The 22,748-nt window shown below is 44.4% G+C and overlaps 2 protein-coding genes across 6 annotated transcripts in view; both read right to left on the reverse strand.

Moving 5' to 3' along the window:
- Positions 1–822: 822 nt before the first annotated feature.
- Positions 823–8,816, reverse strand: ARL14EPL (ARF like GTPase 14 effector protein like). The gene is made up of 5 exons (XM_009916474.2): positions 8,672–8,816; positions 7,131–7,212; positions 3,068–3,187; positions 1,483–1,622; positions 823–1,116 (listed from the first exon to the last, which is right to left on the reverse strand). The coding sequence occupies exons 1-5, from the start codon at positions 8,698–8,700 to the stop codon at positions 894–896; spliced, it is 594 nt and encodes a 197-aa protein (XP_009914776.2). The 5' UTR covers positions 8,701–8,816; the 3' UTR covers positions 823–893.
- An 8,678-nt stretch (positions 8,817–17,494) lies between these two features.
- LVRN (laeverin) overlaps positions 17,495–22,748 on the reverse strand; it is a 43,402-nt gene continuing 38,148 nt past the window's right edge. For all 5 annotated transcript variants that reach the window (XM_069777492.1, XM_069777493.1, XM_069777491.1 and 2 more), the window contains 3 exons: positions 21,024–21,164; positions 19,702–19,777; positions 17,495–18,218 (listed from right to left, as the gene is read on the reverse strand). In XM_069777492.1, the coding sequence (XP_069633593.1) occupies positions 18,072–18,218; positions 19,702–19,777; positions 21,024–21,164 (364 nt within the window). In that variant the 3' untranslated portion in view covers positions 17,495–18,071. The remainder of the gene's footprint in view (positions 18,219–19,701; positions 19,778–21,023; positions 21,165–22,748) is intronic.

The following is a 22,748-nucleotide window of genomic DNA, read 5'->3' on the forward strand; positions in this document are numbered from 1 at the left end:
TGACCCCTGCCTCATTTATACAAGACGTGAATGCATCAGAAGGAAAAGACACTTGGACAAACATTCACAAAAGAGCAAGCTGTGTGTCCTGGGTTCAGCTGGGATAGAGTTAATTTTTACAGGAACCTGGGAGGTGGGGGGCATAGCCGGGGCAGCTGACCTGAACTGGCCAAGGAGCTATTCCATACCATGTGACATCATGCTCAGTATATAAAGGGGGAGCGGGCCGGGGGGTGGGCTCTTCTTTTCGGTGGGGGAAGTGGCAGAGCGTCGGGTCCCGGGTGGTGAGCAGTTGCACTGTGCATCACTCTTTTTTGTATACTTTTTCATTAGTACCGTTGTTGTTGTTGCAATTTCTTTGTGTTGTTCCAGTAAACTGCCTTTATCTCAACCCTCGAGGTTCCAGGTTTGTTTTTTTTCCTCTCCTCCGTCTTCCCCCCATCCCACCGAAGGGGGGGGCGGGAGGAGTGAGCGAGCGGCCGCGTGGTCCTTTGTTACCGGCTGGGCTGAAACCACGACACTGTGTCACACATCTGAGTAAATTAACAAGCAAAGAAATTGACAAGAAAAAAAAACTCATTACAAGTAATGTGGTTCAACTTCCAAGGGTAAGAAAATTGTCTTCCCACAGCACTCCCATCACCTTCAGCTTTAGAAAGTCAAGATTCAGAGAGGACTGACTAGATGCCTCAGTAAAGCTCACAAGGATGAGGAAGAATGAAATGCATACTTTTACTTAATGGGGAAGGTTAAATTCTGCTAGGTAGGCAGCAATAAAGAAGCACAAGCCCCACTGCCAGGCACTTCACTAGAGACAATTCATAAAGCCAAGATTTACTTTAATAAAATGTGAAGAAGAACTTTGCTCAGGTGCAAAAACTACCAGAACAAAATCAGTCAGGGACAGAAAATGGCAACACACTGATCACATTCCCACCTTCAGTTTCAATTGTATCATAAACCCATTTTCTGTTGCAGCGACATTCTGGTCCACATTTGCTTGAATTGCATTTGGGGCAGGGATAGAAGCAACCCAGGCAGTTCTTTTCCAGGCAATCACACAAATCAATGTTATTACAAAGCAGCCTGCCATGTTTGTCATACTTCTTTGTAGTTCTGTGAAAGAGAAGAAAAAGTGATTCTCAGAGAATGCTCCAACATGTTCAAAGACTAAACCAAATAAATGCAGAAAACATCTGTCCAGGAGCAAATATTTCCTCTTTAACAACCTCACAGCGTAATGAAATACCAGCATTATATCCTAATTGCAACAGCCACTGTTATTAAAAATGAAAGTGTGCCAAAGAAGTAAATCAAAATTCTCTTGTCACACAGAAAAAAACTTGCTTTCCCAACACAGCTTTCACGTGTAATAAGAAATGTCTGCAAAATATTATGCTTTTATTCATTTAATTTATATTCAGTAAACAGCATACTACAAATTTTTTAAAATAAAATAAGTAATAAATTAGCACATCTTACTTGCGCTTATTAAAAAGACCTTGTTTCATTTGTGACATGCAAGCTTTCTTTTTCTGCTCTCTAGTTTCAGGATTGAAGTCAGCTACCTGAGGTCCTGGATTTTGAAAAGCTAAGCATTTTAATTGTCTCTCAAGTTGCTGCTATAAAGAAACAACACAAAGTTTATAATTAGTACAATTAGAACAAATATTTACTAGCTGCCAAAAGTCCTCACTTGCTTTCAAATGACATTAAAATTAATATTCTTGATAACTTAACACAGGTAGGAAAACAAAGCAACCTAAATTAAGATCACACTGTTTAAAATGTTTGCTTGTCTAACTGTTAATTGAGTATTCCTTTGACCGACTGTGCATCATGACAGGAAAGGGAACCATGACCCTGAATACATGATTGGTACAGTGGCGTAGAGTATGAAAGTTGTCTTGTGGGAGGGAGAACCATGTATTTTTTTTTCCTCTACTTTACCTATAATGTAAAAACAAGTACTATGATTATAAGCATCTCAGCTGGATTCACCCTTACCTTCACTGCTCCCTCAGATGCCTAGAAACCATCTTTGTCCAAACAATCTGGGGGCAAGAGAAATGTCTGGAGGGGCAACTAGTGCAGGAAAGAAGCATTTGCACAAGTGAGGAGTATGAAAAAAGCATAGGCAAAAATAAAGAAGCTAAACGGAGAAAAATTTTTGAGAAATAGGAGGGAGCATTTTCTTGCCTACTTTATGGAATTTGTGTTTGCAGTTAGCTAAAACTGCTAAATAGTTTGGGAGGTTAAAACATCAGCTCTCTGTATGGCCATTCCACATAGCCCATGTAGGTTGAAAGTCATGCCTAAAGTCAATGCAAAGCATCATAGGCATTTTGTCAAACAATTTCTCTTTGGACAGTAACTGTGGACATTGCACATACACTTGTCATTCATTATGCAAAGGCACAAACTTACATACAAATTTATCTTTTCTCCTCTTTGGTAAATGGAGGTGACTTGCCACCCCTCAGCTTTCCTGGTGTATGTCATTCCTTTCAGAGTCCACAGTCATTTTTTACAAACAAGTGAGTGCCTTCGTTGCTTCTCATGGGGAAAGCAATGGCAGTTCAGTCCAATCTGCTGATACAGTGATTTGGAAATAACTGTGCACTTGAGTGCACTTATTTACAAAGTTGTCGATGCTGTGCATCTTCAGTTGCATCCTCCTGAAAACCTATAGGGTTATCTCACGCACCTACACTATTCAGACATTTCTGCTTTTGAGTCTGGGGTAGATTTTCAGTGCAGAAAATATGCCTCAGCATCACCATTGTCCATGATCATGAATTATGCAATTTCATGTCAGAAACAAATAATAAGCTAGGGAGATAGTCCTCCCTCTAAGAGCACTCTCCTATTTCCCTACTTACTATTTCATTTGATCTCAGAAGTGCTCTTAGCCCTCTAAATCACTGCACTGCAAACTTGACTCATTTCACTGTTGTTATTACTGATATTTCCCTATTGATTCCAGCTTTTTATTTTTGTAATTATAGAAGACATTAAAGGCAATGGTAAGGATCTTGATAATACAATGGTACTGGAGAAATCATACCAATTGTTTTTGTGACACTGAGCAGTCCTTAGCAGGAGAGACATTTCCTTCTGCAGGTGTTTCCTGGGCAGAATTGCTTTTCTTGCAGTTTTCCTCTGCATGATCACTTACTTGACTACCCTTGTGAAATACATACATACATGTGTGTTAGACATATACAGAAGTGTGAGATTCCCAGACTTTTAAGTGAAGGTTTTAAGGTGAGCAGGTGATATTCATACTGTGTTTTTATGTATTCTTAACCAACAGCAAATGCAGAACAAAATGTGGCTTAATATCAGCCTCGATTTTAAAACTGTATTAAAATAATATAACTAACATAAACAAAAGCTGTATCACCAAAGCCACTCTATAATTTGTCAAGCAAACCTCGGAAAATCTTTAGTGTTTAAATAACACAGAAATTGAAAGAAATACTGTCATCTCTGAATCTGTTACTGGCACCGCTTCACCGCATTGTCACCTTTAATGTAAAGGTGAGAAGCGGTATTCTCACAGAACACGTAAAAGCAGTGGGCGATGTGCAGTGGAAATGAGAACAGCACGCAGCGACAGTCATGTTTCTCTCACCAGCAGGTGACACTGTTGTCCTAGCTGCGGTTCTGTTCGCAAGGCTCCAAAAATCAGCGGCCGCAGGGGCGGGGAGGGGGAGCAGGAGCGGCCTGGGCATATTCTGTGACATTATTCATAGACACCCAAAGTGTGTGTCAAAGCTGTGACCATAACAACTAGACTATTCCCTGCAGATTCACAATTTTCTTCCTGAAGACTTCAACCGATGGATTAAAAGTAAACTTCTTGGCTTTTAAATCTCAGTCCTTAGCTTTGCAAAAGATTTTGTGTATAAATAGAACGTGTAACTTTTAGGTTTAATAGAAAAGAAGTGCATCACTCACACTGCTTACAAAGCACCCAGGGAGGACTACAGGTTCTGTGAGTCTGTCCTACAAAGGCCATCCATCACCTCTACCCCGTCACACAGAAATGGTGGAGGCAACTGTTTGGGATGGCTGTTAGCTACTTCTTCCTACCCAACTTGTGAAGCTACTTAGTTAAAACTTTTTATGCAATATATGCAGTTCCAGTGCCTCACGCTTTAACCCCAAACACCACCAGAAATATTTAACCTTTTGAGGAGTTCCTTCAACCCTTCCCCAGGTGCTGCCATGTCTCTCCCATTGCCTCTGAAAGGTAGTGTAGTGGCCTCTGCCAGGTTATCTGGCACTTTAGGATTGTTGCCCAAACCCTGTCCCAGAGAAGGTCTTCATTTCACCACTGCCAAAAGGGCCAGCACCTCTCTGAGAAAAGCAGCAGAGGAGTCCAGGCCTTTAGTTCCCTCTGTTGCAGCCCCGCCCTGAGACAAGGGGAGTCAAAAGAATCTCAGTAGACATAATAAAGGGGGGTGAAAGATGATGTTTAGTGCTTACATTGTTGAAATTAGCTGAGGTAGAGAGAGTCCTTGATAAGAAGAGCTGGTCCCAAGAACCAGCCAATGAGGTAGAGGCAGTCCTTGATAAGAAGCAGGAGCAGGCCCCAAGAGCCAGCTAAGACTGGTCTTGCGGCTTGGGTGAATACCAAGAACTCACTGAGCCTGTGCAAGGAAAGAGGTTACTAGCGGTGATGAAGAGGAGTCATCTATCTTCATCTCTGCGACCACCAGACGACCACCATAAAGAGGCCCTGCGCAGGCGCAGTTGGGAGGGGACTATGGAAATGACCTCTCGGAGCTAACTTTAATATGAAGTGGGGATAGGTCATTCATGTGTATAGGTGTATTGTGAATATGTAATACCTGACTGTATAAACTTGAGGCGAACTGCCGAGTCGGGCACGCACGACTTTGGTGGGACTACCCCCCGTGCCGCCCAGCGCTGAATGAACATACCTACTTTACAATCTCACTGATTGTGGAGTCTGTTTTCCGCACGTCAGCCCTGCAGGGTAACAGCCAAAGTGGGAATAGCAATGAGAAGGAAGACACCTCATAACAGAAGGGGACACTTTTTGGACAGATGAAAAGAACAGCCTTCAGCCTGTTTCGGAGAGGGTTTCCCTTTCTCCTCTTCAGTGACCTTAAGAATGACTGAGATTCTGACACTATTCACAATGGGATGTTCTACAGTAACAATTTTAGTCCTGGCACTTGAGCATCCTTTTAGGATTAGAAAAGGAAAGCTATTACCACGCAGTTAATATTTGCTATAAGGGTGAGCCTGCTTTCCTACTGGAAATCTGCTAGGGACCCACAAATAAAACAAGAATGAAGGCTACTGCTCCAGAGAAAGTGAGTACTGCTCTTCATTTGCACTCAAATTGGAGTCCTGATAAGGATTTGCTTCCTACATCTCCTCTTGTGTCCAACCATGCATCCAGCATTGTTACAGCACTTTATGAGTATGCATGACCATCATCCATGCCTGTTTTATTACAGTGTGCAGGGTCCAGGAGCAGAACAGCCATGAGCAGCTACCAGTGTAAGAGGTAAGACAGAATTCCCACATGTCCTCTGGTGGTGTAAATATTTGACTCCTTTGGAAACTAGCAGTTAGCTGGAGCCAAACACCCAAAATCAGAAGCCACTTTTTAAATACCAGCAGAAAAGGAGCAAGCATCTTGTTCCAAACGCATGTTTCAAACTCCCTTGCACCTCAGTGACAATATCCCACACAGAAAATGTAGTGCATTTCTGTCTCCATATACATGGTAAAGATAAAGTGTTAGTTTTCATCTCCAGGAAAGATACTCAAAAATTATGCAGAGTGTGACTAGGAAACTGTGCAAGATTCAGATATTGCTTGAGACTCACAGGACTGGTTATCCTCCATAGCATGTTCTGAAAGAGGATAGGGGAACAAGGGAGACTGTGAGACTCAGACATCCACTCTCAAGTCTGCAGAACTTAATTATCCAAAGGAAAGTATTCTGGGTCCTGAAGCAGAGTTTTTTCATCTACTGTTTTTGGTCTGGCTGTAGTGATAATCCAGGGGCAATGCACTAAACACTGGTCTCTTCCATAAATATTTAAACTCTGAGGACAACCATCAGTTGCACTCTTCCTCCACCAAAACCTGTGTTCTCCCACACCTTTTGAATACAGCAAGTACTTCCTGGAGGTGATCATCCACATCTCAACATCCCACTGTGGCTGTAGCATATGGCTAAGAACTGGCAATTTCATCCCAGACCCTTGGCACAGCTGACAAGGCTAAAAGCAGATTAAGGGAGGAAGAAAATCAGAGGCTGTGTTATATTAAAAGAGACTTGGTCTTATCCAAGAGACAGATGTTTCTGGTCAGAGAACAGTTTCAGAATATGTTGGGATTTGGAAGGAACTGCATTTGTTTATGATTTTCATAAAAGAAATATTTTTCTGTATCTGCTCTTTCAAGAATTTATTATTTGTATTTATGATCCTTGCAGATTGCACTGCTAAATATTTCAGCTGGTGTGAAATGTGGTGACTGGCATTCCAGACACTTCAGGCTGCTTGATCTCAGCAGCCTAAAAAGCTATTATGTCTGCAGGGCTTGCCAGAGTGAAGGCACATTGTTTTCAAGTTGTATTTGTTCATGCTATTGGAGACTTTCTGGCTGAGATCTGTAAGCATGTTCACCACCTTCACCAGGGCAAGACAAGATGCTGTCCCTATGGCTTTAATCTCCCTTTGCCTACATGGATTAGACTGACCCAGTGCAATAGTCCCATCTTCCTCATAGCCTAGCTCTGCAGAGATGTCTGTGGGCTCAGAAACCAGCAGTCAAGTGTGTGGCACATTCAAGTATGCATCTCGAAATCTCTATAGGACATCTGGTGCCAGCCAAATTAAGAATGAGAATAAATTAATCTTCCTCAGGATCAGCTATGGACTGAGCTGTAAAGATGCGGAAAGGCGACTTACCAACCAATTATAAAATCATGTGCGTCTTCTGATTGTCAGGCAATAGGCAGAAGAGATCTGCCAGACTTATACTCTGAAAACCTGCAGTTCTAAAGGGCGTATGTTCAGTTCAGAGCAGACAGCAAGAGAGAAAGGAGGTTCTCCAGAATTTTGAATTGTACTTACCAAAGGAAGGGGCTGGCACAGCGTGGGTTTACTGCTGCACAATTCCTCTGATAGTGGAAGTACGACATTAGCCCCAGAGCGACTGAAACAGAAGACAAATAATCAAAGTAGCGCTCCCCAGAGAAGCAAGCTGAAGACAGTGCCAGGTAACTGTCTTAAAGGACCTCACACTTTCTGTCTCATTAATAATGGCTTTTAAATAGTACTTAGCACAAAGAGTGGGAATTGAGAAATTATATAAACTGTGATGAGAGTCCTCATTTATTACTTGCATCTGTGGTATGTTCACAGAGCAAATGTATCTCTCAGAGCTCTTTTTTCTTAAAGGTAAGTAAACAAAAATACTGTAATAACTACTGCATTTTACAAAAATTGAGATTTTTTTTTTTTTTAGGACATGGATATAGTAAAGGAATAATTTACCACTTCAGGCAAAACATTCTGGATTCTGTTCATCGCCTCCAACAGACAAAAGTCATCAAATAAATATGCTCCCCAATAGGTAAAGTGACAATGCAACCTCACAGTTCAGCTTCCTGCCTTTCAGGGTTGTTTGTTGCACTAGTGGAGACAACTTGGCCTCCTCCTGTTACCTCCAGATGCCAATTTCCATCACGCTGGAATCACTTATGGCTTTCATTACTCTTCCCTAGAACACAGCTAAATCCTAATAAACATCCCAAACTGTCAAGTCTTATAAATTCTCCTGTTGCACTTAGACAAATAGTCCAACATGTCTTTTTTATCTTCGTCAGCAGTATCCATCCACTCTCTGAGGTATTTCACAACCCAGGCTGAGGACAAGTAAATTTATTATTTACCACACTATTTTCTTTACCTCCAAACACTTTTAAAACCAAAAGTTGATGTAACATTCTAGCAGCAGACCTTAGCTAGGTGATTTAAATGCTGCTACATGTACCTTCATTTTGCTCCACAGGCTGTTTTCCTTGTCATGAAAAAAGAACCAGAAATCCCTCAAGGGAAAAAAAATTCACCATCTCCAAGGTACTCATACAGCAGCAACCCACAAACAAAAACCTACAACCTGTTTTATTCTCTTAGATTTTTTCCAATGTTCTTCTGATTTCTCCATATTCTACAAAATGGAGAAAACAGGAATTATTAACTCTATAAATATGAAATTTATGATTAAGCCACCTCATACTTAATAACTTCTTTTCTTCCATTTTGCTAATACTTATATATGTGTAGCTGAACTGTTTCTGAATTGTGCATGAGTTACGATATTTATTTATCATGGCATACATGATAACGTGCAGCCTGCAATCTACTCAGAACAGTTTTTACTGAGTGGGTGGTAGGGGATGAGTAAGTGAGGATGTACATGTAGATTAAAATCTTAGGTGACATTCAGAAAGATTGATTCTGGTGGTGAAACTCCTAATGGTTCCTTCAGGGACAAGTCTTCCCCACCATGAGCATGTGACTGTAAATAAGTTTTGGAGATATGGTAAAAATGTCCCTAGTATTTGTGGGGGGAAAGGAGGGAAGAAAAACAAAGAAATGGTTACAGATACGTTAAATTTCTTTTAAGCTTCCTGGGCATTATCCAATGTCAAGCTGATTGCTCCTTGTACACCTCAGTTCTCTCTGCCACACGGTGTGCTCAGTAGCATTCTGTGGCCAGTACAAACGGGGCAGCTGAAGGGGAAAAAAAAAAGCATTTTTCAGTGTTAAAAATTAATCTGTAATGTTCTTACCCCATTGGAAAACGGTTTCCTGGGGCTTTGTGATTTCAGTGTTAAAACACTAACACAGAGTGAGGTCTTGGTGATGCTCCTCGATTTTCTAATTCATTTCCCCCTCCCCCCCCCCGCCCCATTTGTTCTAAACTGCCGGGTTTATCAGGTGTTTCTGCCTCTTGTTTTCTCCTTTCTGGATGTTCAAATCAGAAAGGGGGGGACGGGACGGGACGGGACGGAGCCGGCGCAACTGACAAGGAGAAAGCACACGAAAGGCAGGGAGAGAATTGTAGTGGCTGAGATGCCAAGAAGAAGGGGCACAAGGGGAGAACAAAACCCCTTCCTCCAGGGAAGACTGCAGATCCTCCCTGCCGGCCAGCCCGGCACGCCGGTGCTGACAGAGCACCTCACGGCTTGCCCGGCGCCCTGCCTTCCACACGGCCGACGGGAGGCAGCAAAAGCGGCCGCTTCCTCCTGCCCGCCGCTTCCTTACCAAGCCCCGAGCCAGAGGTCTGGCCTTAGCATCTTCTCGACCGGCCTCAGGAGGGCTGCTGCCTCGGCAGCGGGCTCCGATCGCACCTCCCGACACCCCCAACAGCTCGGCGTTACGGCCGGCAGCTGGGCGTCCCGCGGGCGAGGTCGCTCTCTCCGCTTTCCTCCTCGGCCAGTTACCCCCCTCCCGCCGCCCTCGCCTTCCTCGCCGTTCCTCCCTCTCTGTGCCCGCTGCCGCGTACGACGGCGTGCCCTCTTCGAGCGCTACCTCCCCCTCTGTACCGGCTCTGTCCGGGCGCTGGCAGCGGGGGCTGCGGGGAGCTGCGGGGCGGAGGCCGCGGGCAGCCCCGTGCCGGTCACGACGGTTCCAGGCCGTTGCGGGACGCGCCGGAGCCCCTGGGCCAAGCTGGCGGCGCCTCTGGGAAAGCCTACTTAAGAACGGGGGGAAATGCCAGGCGAGCGGAGGACTGGGGGGGGAACCCACAAGTGAGGAACAGCACCAAGGTCAGCGAGACGGGCGCGGCAGGAGGCGCTGCGGGCGCCGGAGCCGGAGCTCCCCCGCAGCCCCTGGGGAGGACGCGGTGGAGCAGGTAGACGTACGTGCCCTGGAGGAACGGCGGCCCCTGGGAGGGACCCCAGGCTGGGGCAGGGAAGCAGCATGAGGAGGAACGAGCGGCAGAGAAGAGCGGTTAGGGGCTGACCTCGACCCCCTTCCTCCTTCCCGCCGGGCTGCGCGAGGGGAGGAGGTGGAATTGTTGGGCGTGAGGACGAGCCTGGCAAAGAGGGAGGGGGGGGGAAGGTGGTGCTTTAATTTGGCGGGTTGTTTTGCACTCTCCAAGTTGATCTTAATTGGCGATAAATCAAATCAACTTCCCCAAGTCAAGTCCGTTTCGCCCATGACGGCAACTGGTGAATGATCTCCCTGTCTTTATCTCGACACGCGAGCTTTTTCACCACATTTCCTCCCTGCGCCTAGTTGAGGAGTGAGAGAGCATCAGGACAGGCATCCCGCAGCTGGCCAAGGTCAGCCCACCATCCCCGCTCAGGTCCTTGCCTCAGAGAACATCCCATCACAAAAAATGACGGACAACAGACCCCAAAAGACCAGAGCCCATTGTCCCTCTGCTGCAGGGAAGGTTTCGACTTTTTGGTTAAAGAATCGCCAAAAGTAGCAGCAACAGTGGTTTTACTGAAGTAAGGTGTTACAAAAGTGAGACTTAACAGATGGCAAGGTTCACTCTACCACCTACTGCACAGAACATAGAGTAATGATTCAAAGTTACCAATACAAAATCTTAGTGCACTATAATACAATGTTATACACGGTATCTTTCACTTACCAAAGATCTGCAGTTGGTAAGGGATCTGTCAGCCTCGAGGAGTGAGGAGATCACCGCCATGCAGCCAGCTGCTTAGCAAGGAGAGCTCAAAGAAGGCTCACTTAGGCTGTAGTATTTATGGAATGAAGTGGTTGGCTCACAGTCAAATTACATGCGATAGAAAAGGTAAGCATGAGACTTCTTGTACCCACAACTTCCTTTGTTCCTTGACAAATGAGTCTTGGAAGAACCACCTGCTATTCTTGTGTTAATCACACGGTCAGTGTTCCAGTTTCCAAGCTCATACGCATCAGTGCTCACCATGTCATCCTGTTCCTGTGTGAGCTTTCAGAGAACAGGTTGGAACTAGTGAAGTTTTTGGCCCAGTTAAGGCCTAGGCCTTTACTGCCTTTGGAGCTTGAATCAAACTACCACCAGTTTGGTCAAGGAGTCGGGTCCATCCATCACACCCTGCTCCAGGAGCCCCTGCACCTCTGGCCCAGGGGATGCAAAGGTGACAGCTCTTTTTGTCCTCTGCACAACACAAATGTGGCAAGGCTACATCACTGTTCATTTATGGCATTTTAACCCCTGCCCCCTTTTCCCTAACCCATATTCACCCTTCTGGGACTTGCAACAACCCTGAAAAGAGCACGTTGCTCCACCTGCCTCATCCACGTGTGCTATCAATGCAGCCAGGGGCATGTAGCTTGCACCTTGACCACCCAGGCTCCACAACCAGCTGCTTTCTCTTCACCTGCCTGGGAGGCTCCTTGGGATGCCAGGGAGGAAAGGGGGCATAGGCAGAGTGAGGCAGCAGGGCAGCTGTGCCTGGAGGTGCAGAGGAGCAGTTGGCTGGTGCTCTTGGACCTTGATTAATACAGCTCTGAAGTCTCTCTTCCTACTGGGAACAGCTTGGCTTACAGTGATGGAGAAACTGGCAGGGAGAGCACATGGCAGCAGGGGGACAAGCGGCAACACAGATTTCTTAGTGCCAGCCCTGGTATTTGGAGGAAAGCTGCAAGCTGTGTGCTGTGGGACAGGTGGTGATGGTGGCTGCAACGGAGACTATGGGACTGTATTGATCAGCACTGTCAAGGTTTAGGCAACGGTGGCTGCTGGTGGGCCAGGAACTGCTCTGTGCCTTAACAGCTCCATCCAGCTATCTCAGAAATTATAGAATCATAGAATCATTTAGGCTGGAAAAGACCTTTAAGATCATCGAGTCCAACCGTCAACCATGCCCCCTAAACCATGTCCTGAAGTGCCTTGTCTATGAGCTTTTTGAATATCTCCAGGGATGGTGACTCAACCACTTCCCTGGGCAGCCCATTCCAATGTTTGACAACCCTCTCAGTAAAAAAATTTTTCCTAATATCTAACCTAAATCTCCCTTGTCTCAACTTGAGGCCATTTCCTCTTGTCCTATCTCCAGCCACCTGACAGAAGAGACCAACACCGACCTCACTACAACCCCCCTTCAGGTAGTTGTAGAGAGCGATAAGGTCTCCCCTCAGCCTCCTTTTCTCCAGGCTAAACAACCCCTGCTCCCTCAGCCGCTCCTCATAAGACTTGTGCTCCAGGCCCTTCACCAACTTTGTTGCCCTTCTCTGGACATGCTCCAGCACCTCAATGTCTTTCCTGGAGTGAGGGGCCCCAAACTGAACACAGTACTCAAGGTGCAGCCTCACCAGTGCCGAGTACAGGGGACAATCGCTTCCGTGCTCCTGCTGGCCATGCTATTTCTGATACAGGCCAGGATGCCATTGGCCTTCTTGGCCACCTGGGCACACTGCTGGCTCATATTCAGCCGGCTGTCAACAAGCACCCCCAGGTCTTTCTCTGCTGGGCAGCTTTCCAGCCACTCTTCCCCAAGCCTGTAGCATTGCATGGGGTTGTCGTGACCCAAGAGTAGGACCCAGCACTGAGCCTTGTTGAATCTCATACAGTTGGCCTTGGCCCATAGATCCAGCCTGTCCAGATCCCTCTGTAGAGCCTTCCTACTCTCGAGCAGATCAACCCTCCCTCCCAACTTGGTGTTAGCTGCAAACTTACTGAGGGTACATTCGATCCCCTTGTCCAGACCATTGACAGAGACATTAAACAGAACTGGCCCCAGTACTGAGCCCTGGGGAACACCACTTGTGACTGGCCGCCAACTGGATTTAACTCTGTTCACCACTACTCTTTGGGCCCAGCCATCCAGCCAGTTTTTATGTAGTGAAGAGTACACCCGTCCAAGCCATGAGCAGACATTTTCTCCAGGAAAACACTGGGAAATGTTGTCAAAGGCTTTACTAAAGTCCAGGTAGACAACATCCACAGCCTTTCCCTCATCCACTAAGCAAGTCACCTGGTCATAGAAGGAGATCAAGTTGGTCAAGCAGGACCTGCCTTTCATGAACCCATGCTGGCTGGGCCTGATCCCCTGCATATACCATATGAGTGCACTCAAGATGAACCACTCCATAATGTTCCCTGGTACCAAGGTCAGGCTGAAAGGCCTGTAGTTCCGTGGATCCTCCCTCTGATCCTTCTTGTAAATGGGCATTGCACTGGCAAGTCTCCAGTTGTCTGGGACCTCCCCTGTTGACCAGGATTGCTGATGAATGATGGAGAGTGGCTTGGCAAGCTCCTCCACCAGCTCCGTCATTACTCTTGGATGGATCCCATCTGGTCCCATAGACTTGTGAGTGTCCAGGTGGCCTAGCATGTCATTAACTGCTTCCTCCTGGATTATGGGGGGTATATTCTGGTCTCCGTCCCTGTCTTTCCAGCTCAGGGGGCTGAATACCCTAAGGATAATTGGTCTCACTATTAAAGACTGAGGCAAAGAAGGCATCAAGTACCTCAGCCTTTTCCTCATCTCTGGTGGCAATGTTCCCCTCTGTATCCAATAAAGGATAGATATTCTCCTTGGCTCTCTTTTTACTGTTAACGTATTTGTAAAAATATTTTTTGTTGTCCCTTACGATAGTGGCCAGATTTAATTCTAGCTGAGCTTCTACTTTTCTAATTTCCTCTCTGCATGACCTAGCAAGATGCCTGTACTCTTCCTGAGTTGCCTGCCTTTTCTTCCAAAGATGGTAAACTCTCCTTTTTTTCTTGCGTCCTAGCAAAAGCTCCCTGCTCAGTGAGGCTGGTCATCTTCCTCGGCTATTTGTCTTGCGGCACATGGGAATAGCCTGGTCCTGAGCCATTACAATTTCCTTCTTGAAGAATGTCCAGCCTCCATGGACCCCTTTGCTCTTCAGGACAGTCTCCCAAGAGACTCTCTCAACCAGTGTCCTGAAGAGGCCCAAGTTTGCCCTCCAGAAGTCCATAGTGGTGGTTTTGCTGACCACTTTCCTTGCCTCAACTAAAATTGAGAATTCTATCATTTCATGGTTGCTAAGCCCGAGATGGCCTCTGTCCATTACACCTCCCACCAGTCCTTCCCTGTTTGTAAACAGTAGGTCTATCAAGGCTCCTCCCCGGTAGGCTCACCTACCAGCTGTGTGAGGAAGTTATCTCCCACACACTCCAGGAACCTCCTAGACTGCTTGCTCTCTGCTGTGTTGTATTTCCAGCAGATGTCTGGAAAGTTGAAGTCCCTCACAAGAACAAGGGCACTTGATCATGAGACTACTGCCAGCTGCTTGTAGAATGTTTCATCTGTCTCTTCAACCTGGTTGGGTGGTCTATAACAGACTCCCAGAATGGTATCTGCCTTGTTGGCCTTCCCTCTCATCCTTACCCATAAGCACTCAACCTTGTCATCACAATTGTGGAGCTCTGTACAATCAAAACACTCCCTGACATAGAGACCCACCCCACCACCTCTCCTTCCTTGCCTATTCCTTCTGAAGAGCTTATTGCATCATCCATCCAGATGTCATCCATTGTAGCACTCCAGCCATGGGAGTCGTCCCACCGTGTTTCTATGATGGCAACTAAGTCATATTTATCCTGCTGCATAATGGCTTCCAGCTCCTCCTGTTTATTGCCCATGCTGCCTGCATTGGCACAGATGCACTTGAGCTGGACTATCGATTCCACCCCCAACATTGGCATGCTGCCCTCAGGCTCATCTCTGGTGAGCATAGTTTTATCCCCTTCCCCCTTCAAACCTAGTTTAAAGCCCACTCTACGAGCCCCACCATCTCGTAAGTGAGAATCCTTTACCCCCTTTGAGATAGCTGGACTCCATCTGTTGCCAGCAAGCCCGGTGCCATGTAAACCTCCCCATGAGCAAAAAACCCAAAATTCCACCGATGGCACCAGCCTCTGACAAAAACAGCCCATTGCACACTAGAATTGTAGCCAGTCAGGGGAACACATGGCACCATTGCTCAAATATATATAAGAAAGAGCAGTTGGGGGGCAGGAGAAAATGAAAGAAACAAACTGGAGGAGACACGTGGAAGAGCTGCAGACACAGCTGGAGATGCACACTTGGGAGAAGGTGCTTGAAGCCTCCAAGGCAACTGAGGCCTGTGGGCAACATATGCCAGGGCAGGGACACTGGTGAGGGGATATTGGCCCTGTTCTAGATGAACAACACAGGATCCAAAAGAACACAACATAATCCTTCGAAATACCTCAGGTTGAGTTTCTTTGGGGAACGAAAGCAAGGCAAGCAAGGCACTGAAGAGGGTCCTGAACTTCTCCCTCATTACCCCATCCTCCTCATTCCCCTTGGATTTTCCCTTGCTCCTGTAGCTTCCCTTATTTGCTTTCTCATCTTGTCTCCTCTTTGAACCCCTGGTCCTTTCACCTCTTTTCATCTTCCCTTCCCAACTATTCTGGACTAAACCTCCCATGACAACATTTTACCCCTAAACCCAGTAGGTCCAAACCATTTCCTTCCAACCATGTGTAACCACTCCACCTCTTCCTGAGGTCCTAATTCTCCCTTACTTCTTCCACTGTACAATCTCTTCCCCACCCTTGCCATCTCCCCTGAGTCTCCTGCACTGTCACACATGCATGCTGTAAAGGCAGAACAAGTGTAATTTTTTGACTTCTCTGCTCTCAGGGCAGAGAGCAGGACTTAAGGCAAAAAGCTGGTCTTTTCCCATCATAGCTACTTTTTTTTCCCCTCACTACTAAACTACTAAATCCCACCTGTCTATCAACGACACACCTGCTCTCACTGGAAACTGCCCCATACACACACACGTCTTCACAATTACATGCTCCATAACACCTACACAATCTGTTTAAGTTCTGTACAAGCTCATTTCCTGAAGTCCCATCCATATCCTCATACTCATTTTCAATGAACTTCCTTTCACCCCAACTCCCTTTGCAATAAAGCAGCTTTCCCAGCTTGCCCTGGATTCCTCCCGTGCGCCTCTCCTTCCCTTGCTGCATCTTTCAGTTGCCACTCTCCAAACCTCTGTGCTCAACTTGTACACAACAGCAGCAAGAACTGCCATTGTGCAGCTGTCAATGTTACATGCCACCAAGTGGAATTGTGTGGACTCTGGTAGCAAGAGCAATTCAGATTTGCTCCTACTCAGGCAGCTTGCCTAGCAATCATCTTCACTATTTGACTCTGCCATGAAAACTGTGCTCCTATTCTGCAATGTAGAATGTCAGCCAAGAGGCATACATTAGCCAGGAGCCATTATTTGAAAATAATTCTTATTTAAAATTGTTTTAGTAATTGTTTACATATTGGCATTTCTAATTAAGAGTTTTGTTCAGTGCAAAGAAGAAAAAGATAACAAAAGAATAATAAGGAAGAGTGGTTAGAAAGGAAGAGTGGTTACTCATGTTTGGAAGGAAATGGTTTGGACCTACTGGGTTTAGGGGTAAAACATTGTTACAGGAAGTTTAGTCCATAAATCCTGCAACAATTACTTTCTTGAGCTTTGCTTAGCCTATACGATGAGGTATGCAGAGCTAGTGATTAACTAGTGGGAATCACAGGAAATGCTGAAGCAAAACCCTTCTAACTCTTCACAGACTTGATGACTTCCTTTGCTTTCTGAATCAGCTTGATGAAGATTTGTCAAGAATGCACACAATTTTCTTTGGCATTACCCTTAACTGGATCACATGCTAGAGGTCAAATGACTCCAGCACAAACCTGGTTGTACCAGTTGGTAATTCTTGTACACTAAAGGGGTCCTCAGGTAGTCTCAAAATAGCTACAGTTTTTCTTTTCAGCCATGGCGCGCAGAGAAGATACATTGCAGCCAACATGACAGTGTTTTCCTTAAATGTATTTAGAGGGTGCCAGTGAAAAATTCTTTGTATTAACAAGTCTGGGGTTTTATTCCTTTTCTCTTCATAGTGCAGTGCTCTAGCTTCTTGGGTTTCCTGCATTCCCACATAACATTGTTTTCTACATTAACCTGAGCACCAGTACAGTAATTTTGTCATAATACTGTTACCCCACAAATAAACAAATTGCATGGACTGAGGATCCCATACTTCTTCAAACACAAGCTAGTATGGTTGGCTAATACTAATGGACTGAATTCTGTCTGTCTGTCACCTCAAAATAATACTGCGTAAGCAAGATGATTAACCCTATGTTTACATCAGTGAGCAGCTCAGTCCAGTAAGAATGGAAACACTTGGTGATGTTCCAGAGGGGTTAGTTTAGACTAGTTGCATTCTAGTGCCGTGGACAAAAGGACCATCAGATGGTGGTGTCTGTCAGTTGCACACCAGGAGCTCATCATCTCCTAGATAAATTTCATCCAAAAAGAATCCAGTTCACACACTCCAAGACTGTCCTGGGAGTTGAAGCATGCTAAATGGAGACAACTGGGAGGGTGTCCTCAAAAGCACATTCCTAATCAAACACCAATATGAATGTAGACACATTAAGTACAGACCTGCTAAGGAAAAATAAAGTTTGAATGACAAGGTATTCATTTATTACAAGGAAAATTGGAGGTCTCTTTAGTCCTTCCCCTCCTACAGCTCTGAAGTAATTCTCAAGTTTAAGTTTCATAGCAGTGTTCTAAATTACTGTCCTCTTCACAATTTACAAACATAGAAGTGGAGAGAGACAGATTAAATGATTTGCCCAAGGTGACAATAAAAATCATGAGCAAAATAGAATATAAAACTTTTGCAGCTTCCTTGTGTGTTTTTTCCACAAACTTGTACCACACCTTTCATTCTGATACTCAGAAAAAACAAAGGATTTAGGACTGTATCTATATGTTAGGTTATTATTAGCAACACATCCCTACTAACAACTCATCCAGTAGGAAATTAATTTACAGAAATATAATATGAAAATCTATATCTCGTTTCCTTTGCTGAATATTTCTTTTCTTTGTGAATGATTTTAGCCTGACTTCCTGGTGGGAAGACAACCACGGGACTCATAAAAATGTGCTTTTTTAATTACATCTTAAAATGAATACCAAAATGCTAGTGAATCACACTCTAAAATATACTGGAAATTGTTTTCCAAGTCAATCATCTACATTTTTCTGTAACCAGCTGGCAACTTTGATTAGCAGTTCTCTCCTTTCCATATTTTCAAATTTTGTAAACTCCAGTAGTAAAGTAGTAGCCACTCTCTCATCCTCTTCCAGTGTAGCATTATAAAAAACCTGCAACTGAAGACATAATAAACACATGAGCTTAGTTCACATAACTTCACTTGCAGCAAGCAACTGTGTACCTGACAGATGCTTTAGACAGAAAAGGGGGAGACAGCAGAGACTAAAGAGAGGATGGCACAAGCTTACTGATTTACACTAAAGTGGGAAAGCTCCTTGCACATCAGGAATGTGCCCTTTTGCTGTCCCTCTAAAAATCCTTTCAAATGCAGCCAACTTCACTAGTACTGGTGGTACCACACAGTGTCTAGGACTAGTTGGGTAGCAGAATCCTCTTGTGCTGCCTGTTCTACAGTCACAGAACAATAAATCTTTCCCATCAGTCTAATGAGCAGAAGACGAGAGGACTGAAGAATAGCAAAGAAATATATGGGGGGAGCAGGAAACAAACAATAAGAGAAATTAGATAGATGTCAGCATGACAGCCAGCAACCTAACATGCCAGCAGCCCAAGTTTTAGTACATTTCCTGGAGACATTATGGCAAAGGTGATCTCTACAGACAGATTTTAAAGGGGAAAATGAGACAGCTTTGATAATATTTATTGGGACCCAGTTCCAAACATGAAGGTTAATTTAAAGGCTGGCACCGGGCTGTTGCTTTTGCCATCCTGGGAAGTTAACTTGCCCCTAAAGACCGAAGGTGAGAAACTTATAGTTCATGAACATTGAAGGGAGGTTTCTTTGACTTTAGGAGCTAACTCTCTGTATTGCTCTCCTCATTAAGCATCCCTTCTCAGTTACTCTCTGTATGCATGCATCAATCAAGAGCAAAAAAGGGAAGCAGATATTTTCTTGTAATGACACATACTAGCAGTTTGGGGCTGGCACAGAAATGGGGATCACATGCAGACAGCACAAAAGCTGAGCTGTTGAGAGAAGAAAATAGTATTTTGGGAATGAATCTGGGGAGATTTGGACTGAAGGTGAAAGAACAAGGTAAGAGTATGAAATCAGCAGTGATATTTATTACTCACAGGCACTAATGTGGATTATTGTGGGGAATAAAATAAGACAGCCTACAGCCACCTCCCAAAGATTTCCACCCTTCAGCAGGTTTCCCAAAATCCATCCCCTTTTACCAGATGTACAGCAGCCCAATTAGAAAGTATTGTTCAGGGGCTCATCTGGGCTGCCACACAGTCAAAAGGAATGAACTGTGTCACACATCTAGGCCATATGATCAGCACAGGGGCAGGCAACCTCCTACACTGCAACCACACAGAGCAGAACAATGTCCATCCCTGCACAAAAGCCCACTTTCATGCCATGCTCAACAACCAACTGCACACACAGACTGCAGGGTTGTGGGTGCGTGTTCATATGTTTATTTCTCAGATGAGGAAGTATAATTTTTCTCAATGTCTCAGCACAGCAACATTATATAATACAGTCTATCATTTCTTTAAAAAATGAGGGATTTAAAAAGCTGTATTTACAAACTGGCAATAAAGTTAAAACTAACTGCTTCTCTGATTTACCTCTTGGATTTGTACATCTGTATTGACATATCTTCCCATGACTTTTAAGACATCATGTAATAATTCCTTCCCATACCTGTAAAATTGAGATAAAGGTCCTTCAAACAGCATATTAGCAATACATTACATTTTATCTCATTTGAAAATACTCCCACTACTTAGTTATTATTTACCATGTTGGAAATACCAGCTAAGCTGAAGTTTACAACTCTGTACTCTTTTTCCCCTTTTAAAGAAATATCATTAACATTCAATTTAGACATTTGAGCAGGATGAAACACTAATTCCCCTTCATTTTCATTTCCCAGCAAGATCAGGTATTTCTACTTTGGTAACGTGAATTCTTTGCTTAAAATGGATAATCTTTGTGAGCCCTTACAGCCAAACCGCGCTAGAAAGGCTAACCAATAATGATTCTAACAACTTCGTGTTTCTGTTAGTATCTTGAGGATGGCATATAAATTAACGCCCACACTAGTCTTTTAGTTTGAAAATAATGGATAAGTTTCCCAGAAAATTTCTCATCAGTATGGAACACAGAAGAGTTTTGTAAGGGAATAAGTTGGTGTGACACAAATCTGCTACAACTTGCCCTTTCAGGCATTAACAATAAAGATACACATTTGAATGCTCCCAGATGGCTGGTTCTGGTTATGCTGCCACTAATGGCTCCCAATGGACTCCTCTGACACCAAGAGCAGCAGGAATGTACTCTGTCACACACATGCTGCTTTTCACCATTACCACCAAGGAGAGAGGGAGTCTTCGAACAAACATCAGAATACTTGCTTTGCTCGAGAAAGGTAGGCCAAGCTCACCTACAGTTTACCTGCATCAGTGCAGGTAGGCTGGAGATGGGTTAGGGCTTAAGTCAGGGAATAATACTGTAGTTGGTCCTTGCAGTGCTCATAACCTGTATGCTCCAATCCCCCATCTCTCCATACTCTCTTTGGAAATGAGGTTACAATCTTACTCCAGCATTTTACACCCACATTTGTGAAATGCTAGTAGATAAACCCATTTCTAGAGTCAGATTTTCCAGGAAATTTAACACTCTAAAAGCACTGAAATAGTCATGAACAGACCAATTTTTAGAGCATTCTGTGTCTGACACAAGCTCTTCTTTGACATTAAGCCCTGATCAGAGTCAAATCCTCTGAAAACCCTGCTCTGCATACTTAAGGAATTCCATCAATCATTACAAAAAAGCCATCTCTGGAAGGAAAATCTGCACCTGGATTTTACAGCTCAAACATAAAGATGGAGGAAGAAGCCAAAGGGCCACAGAAGTAAAGGGAACCCAAAGCTGTTGCTTAGCATACCTTTCACTTAAAAGTGGCCAATTTTCTGTAACAAATTCCCAGGCTATACGGTGCCCAATATCCTTAGTTACCACATATAAGATTATGACTGAAGTACAATTGGAGGGAAATAATGTATCGCTGAGTCCATATTGCAGGTATCTGTTAGAAAAGAAGGTAATAATTGTACCTATCACTTGCTGCTTAACAGTGACAGTCTGGAAATATCATGCAGTTCAGGAAAATTCCTGTCTCAACAAATACCAGAGTGTGGAAGGTTATACCAAAGTTGGTGTCACTCTGAGCTGTGTATTCAGCTTGGGTTTTGTCTTTACATTGGTGAAATCCCCTGTTCTTGCACATCAACTCTCTACTTCTCAGTAAAGTGAGGGTGTAGCACATCAGATGGATATACGTGCTTTTCTTATCTGTGTTACAGAAAGCCAACCACTTCTACCAGCCAACCCTGTGGAAGGCCAAACTGCTCCTCAGTTTCTGGAGGAAAACTTGCCACTTTGGTGTGACACAGATGAAGCCTAGAGAGTAAGCTAGCAGCAAGACACTCTATGCAAAAGGGACCTGTTTATAGGGTTCCCTATAACAAGACCCAATAACAAGGGGTCTTGGATGCTTTCATGGGGATTAAGGCATGATTTCAGAAGTACTTAAGGAACTGCCTGTCAATGATGTCAGTGGCAGTGAGTGCCTGAATATCTTGAAAAAGTAAGTAGCTATTCTCTTTGCTGCCTCAGTGTGTCACCTTGCATGCTTCTACCTTCAAGGAGCACTGTTAAAGAGTTATCTTCTCATACGGTCTTGCAGGCAGCTGCTTTATGGGTAGAGTAGGTGAGCTGGGTTTTGCCCATTTGCATGCCACCACCATGCTTGACAGCATGGACAAAACATACTGAGGGCCAGGAAAAGCCCAGCTTAACATTCCTCACCCCAAAAGACTTTCAGGGTGTCATTTAGAAAAATAGATTGGCTTATCAACTACTAAGGCACAGGGAGGAAGGAGGTCATCACCACTCCCTGAGTTTGTCCAGGACCAGTGCTAGCCTGAGCGAATGAAAAAGTCAATAAAGGACCATAGGTTAGGTGGAGTATCAGCATAGCTAATTGGACATCTCCTTGCAATCCATCTTGCCTTCTTCTTAGGCATATTTGTTCTGTCTTCTCAAATGACCGCCATCACAAGAGCAGGTGGCTGGCAGGAGAAACATCTCTGCTACTTTCAGAGCTTTAGACCCATTGAATTTATGCCAATTCTTGGATGATCATTCTTTAGGCCATCACTGGCAAATTTCTGTCCTTGGACGAATTCTTTAGGTAATGTGGACATGACAGATTCGAGAATTCAGCTATCTTTTTACTGATGTAGTGAAAAGAGTTTATACAGATGTCAGTGCAAGATAATAAATAAAGTATTCCAAACTGTGTTCAGGAAGTGTTTGGACAACACTTTTGATATATGGCTTAACTTTTAGGTTGCCCCATAAGGAGTCAGGAGTTAGACTTGATGATCTTGTTGATCCCTTCCAACTCAGGATATTCTATTATTCTATGATTCTATGAAGTTGGAAATTTAAAAAATTACTTTCCAGTGTAAGCCTGCACTTTAAATGGTGAACAGCTTGCTAGTGAGTCTATTTTCATTTTTGCCCTTAACCTGGGTGATTTGGCTTCCACACAGAGGCTAAATAGACTATGACACTTTAGTTTGGAAACAAAATAAGCAGGGGAGAA

Source organism: Haliaeetus albicilla, chromosome Z, assembly GCF_947461875.1.
Source record: "Haliaeetus albicilla chromosome Z, bHalAlb1.1, whole genome shotgun sequence".
Taxonomy (NCBI): domain Eukaryota; kingdom Metazoa; phylum Chordata; class Aves; order Accipitriformes; family Accipitridae; genus Haliaeetus; species Haliaeetus albicilla.